At 34.4% G+C, this 7,857-nt stretch overlaps 1 protein-coding gene across 1 annotated transcript; it reads left to right on the top strand.

Moving 5' to 3' along the window:
• Positions 1-5,291: 5,291 nt before the first annotated feature.
• LOC117109239 (2-hydroxyacylsphingosine 1-beta-galactosyltransferase-like) lies at positions 5,292-7,386 on the top strand. Its single transcript, XM_033251499.1, has 2 exons — positions 5,292-6,223; positions 7,138-7,386. The coding sequence occupies exons 1-2, from the start codon at positions 5,315-5,317 to the stop codon at positions 7,384-7,386; spliced, it is 1,158 nt and encodes a 385-aa protein (XP_033107390.1). The 5' UTR covers positions 5,292-5,314.
• The last annotated feature ends 471 nt before the right edge of the window (positions 7,387-7,857 follow it).

Genomic DNA, 7,857 nt, shown 5'->3' with positions numbered 1-7,857 from the left:
ATATATATATATATATATATATATATAGCTTATAAGGCCTATATATATATATAAAGCTTTAAAATAAAATATAATATATATATTATATTTTAGAGCTTATGTAGATAGTACACACACACATATATAATATATATACATATATATTATTATTATTATTATTATTATTATTATTATTATTATTATTAACAACCGAAGCGTGCATCTCGTTGTCACTTGATGAAGAAGAGTGATATAATATTACTACTATTAATAATAATAATAATAATAATAATAATAATAATAATAATAATAATAATAATAATAATAATAATAATAATAATATAAGATAATGATGAATGATGATGATGATGGTGGTGGGGATAGTAGGCCTATGAGCATGATAATAATGATAAGGGAGTGAAGTTGAATTATAGCTTGGCGGTTCAGATACTTGCCTTCCATCTCAGGGTCTTGGGTTAAATTCCTGTCACAGTAACATGATTTTCTTCTCACCAACAAAACAACTAAACTCAGTAGCCTCATAATGAGATTTAGTTTATGTAGAGATTCTTGTGTTCATTTGTGAATGGATATGTCAGTATAGTGATTAAGTTCTCTGTTTGGAATATCCGTGGCCTTCATTCTAACAATTAATGAAATAATGAATGAAAGCGATAAACGATAAAGATGATAAAGATAACGTTAATAATAATTAATAATACAGCAGAACCCCTCATACATGACACCCTTTTTAACCATAATTACACATAACTAAGATTGACCGGAATCAATTTTATAGTTTATATTGTTAATTGTACAGAAACCAATGATAAGCGTTTGTCAATTACCAGTAATCACGACAGTAACAGTAATCACGATAGATCTACTGTTGCCGCCATGTTATCAAACACCGAGACTCTGTCAGTTGATTGTAATTGCAACATCTGAAAATTACTACAGTATCCATCAGAGCGAATGAGCGATCGATGCTAGATAACATGTGGCGAAGCCTTGATGTCATTATGATGCTGCCAAAGTTTTATTGTTTTTTTTTGTTTTTTTTTCTCAATAATTATATGAAAGTGCTGATAAAACACATGGAAATAATCGCTTCGGTTAAATGCTGAAAGGAAACAATTTGACAGAAGGGAAGGAAGAGAGTAAGTGAACAATTTCAAAGTATCCCAGTGGAGCAGAGCAAAACAATTAGAGTGCAGCTGAGTGTATGATGTATAACCTTGAAACTCTTTTTAATTTCTAAAATCAAAACTATCGGGAGACGAAATTACGTGTTAAATATTTTCACAAGCTTATCAGACATAGTGGTATATGACCGTTAATGGCTAAATTGCTCTCAAATCTAGGAGGATTTATTACACTAATTTTATTTCAATTTGTGTGGCGAGCACCTTGACAGAAGGAACATATACTATAAATTCCGCCATTTTATTCCGCCATTATACCTACACAAAACGTTATTTTTTTTTAAAATATGGTATCTAATCATTGGCGTATCTGGGAGTATTTAAATGGGCGTGGGGCAAACGTAAATCATGTGGTTGTTGACCGACATGGATATTCTACGAGATACGCTCACTCGCTTAATGTTATCACCCCAAATCCAAATTGCTCTGTAATGAATGGCTCTTTAAAAATCTCTGGAGCAAAAGTTTGGAACAAAATCCCAAATAGAATTTAAGAATGTCAATCTCTTAATTTATTCAACATTATTTATAAGAAACACTTTTTCTGATTATCACAATTCATTTCCTTTTATATTTTCTTGGGCTACATTTTTAACATTTAATCCCGGCCCCGAAATTTGGACTCAGAAGTACCGGGATGGTGTCCGGCGGGGGATATTTTTTACCATTGTTTAGTTAGATTTGTAGTTAAGATAAAATTTGTGATCCCATCCCCGAAACCTTGACTCAGAAATACCAAGATGGTGTCCGGCGGGGGATAGTTTCTACCATTTTTATCTATTTAAGTAAATGTACAGTATTTGTCCTACCTTGTAATCCCGGCCCCGAAACCTTGACTCAGAAATACCGGGTTGGTGTCCGGCGGGGGATAGTTTTTACCATATTGTAGTTAAGTTGTAGTTAAGCTTAACTATGAGCCGTAATTCCTGGCCAGAAACCTTGACTCAGAAGTACCGGGTTGGTGTCCGGCAGGGGATAGATTTCCACCAAAGGTTTTACTATTGTGTAGGCCTACGGTATTTTATTGAACTGTGCTGGTTACTTTTTGTTGTTGTTATTGTACTGTGTGTTTGCAGGACCATATTGAAAAATAGCGGTAAGATCTCGCCTGTATATGTTATCCTGCCAGATGTTTTAAATAAATAAATAAATAAATAAAAAACAAAATAGATGGGGCGCGTAGGTTAAGTTAGAGGGCTCGATGATTATGTGAAGCGGCGCTAGCTGGCATACACAGCTGGTAGTATGAGCAACGGCGGCGGAAGCGGATGGAGGGGCATAGGCTATCGGTCCCCCTTTTCAACTGGGAAGCCTGGCCCCTCTTTTGTGACTGTTCCCAGCACCAGTAACAAAAATTACAAACGCTGCAATGTCATTGCAAGATAATAATGTCATTGAAGATAATAATAATTATTATTATTACTATTATTATTATAATGATAATGATAATAATAATTATTATTATTATTATTAAAATGATGATAATAATAATAATAATAGGCCTAATAATAATAATATTATTATTATTATTTGCACCATATAAAACGACCTATTATTATTGTACAATATAGATTTTTTTTTCATTTTCCAACGAACATTACAAGTTCCCTTTTCAAATTGAGAAACCAGATGTTGATTGACATCTGTATATACGTGCGTCTGTAAAGTTTTCTTGAAACTTATCCTCGCATGAAGAAAAAACAATGGAATCGCCCACCTTGTGCGAATTCCGTATTTATGCAAGAGGTAGGCACTCTTTCTGGAGCGACGCTCTAGTTCTCAATTAATTATGCTAACCACGAAGACAACTGATTGGCTTACAGTAAACCTTCAAACTAGCGTAATAGAAATTCATCTAATTTAACGAAAACAATAAGATATTAATTTAGACCATTTAATAAAATAAAGTTCTGTGAAGGTTAACTACAGAAATTATAGTACACTGTAGTTAATGTGTTATAGGTTGTAAAAATTGTATTCAATAAATCAAATCTTTCGCTTAAACATTAGGAATTAGTCATTTGTGAAACAAAATTATAGGCATATATCAAGTGTTATATTGAACAGTTTTCTTCTTACCGCAGCCACTACCGTTGTGGGGCTGAGGTGGATGGACACACCATTTGTGCAAGACCCTCCCTAGGTCTCCTCTATTTTGACTTCCTGGACCAGCCACAGTAACTTGGAGTATCATTTCTGGGATACTATAGAAGAGTAATTTTCATCCATCGAGGGAAAATTGAAGGTTTTGTCGGGAAATATTCATATCAAGAACACGTACCCCTCATGATAAATAATTTATTGATATAGTGGAAACAATCTCGACTTTGGCTTTGTTCGGAAATTAGTGGCGGATTCAATGTGGTGGCCTAAATTGTCCAATTTTTTTAATGGAGATTATAAGAAAGTTATATTGAAATTATAAGTCTGAGAGTGCAATTTTCGGTCATCTAGAGATGCCATAATCACACATTTTCTTACCTTATCCCCAACCATGGTGGGACTGAGGTGGTATAGACCCTCCATTTGTGAAAGAGCCCAGTGGCGGATTCAAGGGGGTCCAGGCCCCACTAAATTGCTCTTTTTTTTTAAATGGGGATATAAAATATCGGGCTCCATCGGTTGTTTAACTGGACGTTAAGAGGAACTATAAAGGTGGCACTGGATAAAAAAAGAAAAATGTATAGAGCCTATAATACAACAGCAGGCGACAAGGAATAAATTCTGTTTACAAAAAAAGAAAAGAAAAAAGCAATACCATATTTCAAGTGGCATATCCAGAATTGTTGTCCAATTTTCACGGGTGAATTCGTGTACCCTTAGGAGTTGGCTATCGTATCGTGGAGATAATAATAATAATAATAATAATAATAATAATAATAATAATAATAATAATAATAATAATAATAATAATAATAATAATAGATGGATTTATATAGCGCAAATAAACGAGGTCTCTATGCGCTTGACAATATTGAAGTCAAGAAAACAAAGAAAAAAGCCGGGGAAAAAAAAAAACAAAAAAAAAAAACCAAACCAATAAACACCAAACTATACCCAAACTGAAGTATGGGGTTACACCATCACCGCCAACCGGAGATACGTAAAAAAATAAAATAACATTTCTTATAATGTTCAGGTGACCTGAAAACATACATACGCTTGAGGCTCTAGGTTTGAGATTTTAAATAGTGAATAAAAGCAGGTTTTATTTTTCGTTCTTGGGCAGATTTTCCTTTAGTAGCCTCCTACTTGAATTATTTAACTCGCTGTTTCATTGGGTTGTCCCGTAGAGGGCGCATATGCAAATCAAGTCTTCACACATTTTCAACACCTATAAAACTCGGTTAGGCCTACATGCAAAACATATCTAATTTAGATTGTTTCACTATATTCTTGATTCGGCACACAATAATTATCAACCCAAAATTAAAGAAGCCCATTACATTGCTAAGGGGAAATGATTCTCTTAATTAACAAACAACTAATAACAATATCACTATTCAGCTATAACGTAATATACATGACTTACCTTAGTATTTTGGCTATTTATCATACATCTGACCGGTATATAAGCCGGTAGTAGCATAAGCACTATGGCTTAATCATGACGTGTGACCCGTTGAAACAAATCTTGTGTTAGTAGGACTATCATCTATTTTATTATATGCATTACTGCATTCGTACTAAATAAATAATTGTAATGAAATGGTAATTAACGTAGACCTATAAAATAATTGGTCATTTATTATAAACTTGCATTTATAATACCCTAAAATTGCAAATGCATGTACAGTATCAGTAAACATTTTATGTAGAGCTAATGGATTAGGTCTCTAAAACAACTCCTATTGATACAATTCCTAAAAAAAAAAATAATAGGTTTTATAACACTCAACACAAACAAATATTATTAAGTCTGAGTGGGGTTGCACTATCAACTGCTTGTTAAAATCGGAACAATATATTCAGTACTTAACACTAAGCCTTCCCACAATCATTGTACCATTAAGATACCAGCACATATGCAATCGCAGATAATGACCGGGTAGTTAGGCCTACATGGTAGGTGTTAAATATAGATTACACCATTTACTTAATTAACACTAGAGCCAAAACTGGTCTTTCAAATGTATGCTTCCTTGCTTTGTGTTTTGGCATTAAGCTTCGCTGTAGATTCATCGAAGATTCTTATTTATGTTGGGAATCTACCGATGGGAAGTCATGTTCGAGTTTCCAACTTCTTGGGGAATTCACTCGTTCAGCATGGACATGAAGTTTGGTTTTTGATTCCAGATACATTTTATGATCGTAGAATTAAAGAAGATAAAGGCAAGGTGTTTTCTTACATAACAATGCCTGTTAATTTTACAGCAGAGGAAGTCGATCGTGCCAATAACGACTTCTTGGACAAATCAATGAATGGAGAAACAACATCACTATATAATTCTCTCAAGACTTTACTATCGAATGAGCAAAAACGAGGGGAGGCAAAGCGATTCAAACACGTTCTAGAAGCCATGGTCGTTGCTTGCGATATTTTGCTCAACGATGATGCTTTAATTAGTAAAATACGGAAAGAAAAGTTTGATTTTCTAATAGGGGATAGTCTAATGCCATGTCATCACCTACTATCTAAGCGCATATTGACATCGTATGCTACTCTGGATGTTCCGCCTGTACTCCCTGCTTTAATCTCCAAAATACGTGTACCTAGCAATCCTGCTTATGTTCCTGAAGGATTTTCTCATTTAACCGACGAAATGAATTTCTTTCAAAGATTACTTAATTTTCTCATGGCACAAGCAGTTCCTCTAGCGATGGATATATTCCTTCACAATCCGTTACTAGCTATAGAAACAAAAGACAATGATATTAAGGATGTCCTCAAAAGTAGTCAAGAAAACTTGTTTTCAAGTGTGGATATCTGGTTTGGAGTTAATTGCCATCCAGCTATCGAGTTTCCACGTCCAGTTACCATAGATATGCTATGTACCAGAGGAATGCTTTCTACACCGTCGAATCAAATTTTAGATATATATATATATATATATATATATATGGCATAATTATTGACAGACAAGTAATCTACTGTTCAGGATGGACATCGTCGACGCCCTTTTCCACGTTAGTGTGTCAATTATGAAGTAATTGTGAAGTGCGCCTACAGGAAAACAAGCTGTTTTTTTTAAGTTGTTTAAATTGCAGGATTTGAACCCACTCTGTTTAATTACTTCATGAATATTACAATTACTACTTTGCTTAAATTAGACGGTAGCCTGTAAAAACACCATTAAAATACAGTACTATTTTTACACTGATTAACATAATGTAATCAATACCGATATGTACATAATAAGTAATTTTAATGTCACTATTATCGTTCATAACCATTAATAGGATATACGTATATAATATACATTAATAGGCTATACGTAAATGATATAGATTATTATTATCATCATAATGATCACGTATAGGTATTCGTTTATGTGTTGCAGCTAATGTTAAAGTTTGTTAATAACAATTTTTCCCTGATTCATTTGTGCAGGGTGTGAAGTTTGGTAGAATCCACACTTCCGGCTAGTTAGGTTTAAATGAGCTTTCTTAACAAAATTGATTTTGCTGTCCCTGTGTGATCCCAGAGGCTTTTGTATGCATTCGGAAGTGTGTGGGATTCCCCGGAGATCCCCGAAACTCGCGGTAGACTCTGCACCCCTGTAAAATTGCCTTTCATTGAACTGAATGAAGTATGAAAAGAGAGATAAAACACATTGGACAAGCAGCACGTTAAAATAAACCAGGCTAGCTACCCTAACTTAGCTAAGTTATAAACCTGTATTTTCTAATTCCTATTATTGTAATCGTTGCACACGAACTACTTATCAATACTGTACTGTAGTTGTTCACTCTTGTATTGTTTTTTGTTTTTGTTTTTCTTTTTTTTTCGTAGCAACTACTATCATTCGTGCAATCAGCACGACATGGTGTAGTCCTGATCTCAATGGGCTCTCTTGTCAATATGTCATCAGGTGACCTCCTGGAAACATTAGCTGCAGCATTTTCCCGGCTTCCTTATAGTGTGGTGTGGAAATACAACAGCAAATTTCCACCAATGAGACTGGGAAATAACACAAAGTTGATGAATTGGATTCCACAAAATGACTTGTTAGGTAATAAGCAAATACGCTCATTATTTTGATAACATCAACATTTATGGTTTAAGCCTAAACGGTGTCCGAACATGTCTACCTGCAGATATACGGTACACTTAGGCTGATATTATATAGGCCCACTGTACTTCTTTGTTAGATTACTCACTCAGCAAAAGTTATAAATTTGTGAAAATTGTTTCGGCCGGCCTGATTTTATAAAATGTAACGCAAGGTTGGCGCCAGGACTTGTCCGACCGGGGTATGATGTTGAAGACCCAGGGGAGTGGATAAATGTCTCCGACAAGACTGTAAGTGGGCGTGGTCGGGTGTCCCTTAAAATTTCTCGGAAATGGTCTATGAGGATTTAGATAGCCATATAGGTCTTATGATCGAACATGTGATCAAATACGGCAGCCATCATCTACATTCTGGAGCTAATTCATTAACGTCATTTGAGTACTTACTAATCGATGTTATATCTATTTTAATATTAGTTAGCTTTTTCACTTTTTTGAGTA

Source organism: Anneissia japonica, unplaced genomic scaffold, assembly GCF_011630105.1.
Source record: "Anneissia japonica isolate Jap-2015-1 unplaced genomic scaffold, ASM1163010v1 scaffold10466_len380309_cov135, whole genome shotgun sequence".
Classification (NCBI taxonomy): domain Eukaryota; kingdom Metazoa; phylum Echinodermata; class Crinoidea; order Comatulida; family Comatulidae; genus Anneissia; species Anneissia japonica.
This window is presented reverse-complemented; position numbering and strand designations above follow the sequence as displayed.

Coding starts and splice junctions, on each gene's coding strand:
- LOC117109239 (XM_033251499.1), top strand. CDS start 5,315: ATGTATGCTTCCTTGCTTTGTGTTTTGGCATTAAGCTTCGCTGTAGAT. Junction 6,224..7,137: donor CGAATCAAATTTTAGATATA/TATATATATATA, acceptor TTTTTTTCGTAG/CAACTACTATCATTCGTGCA.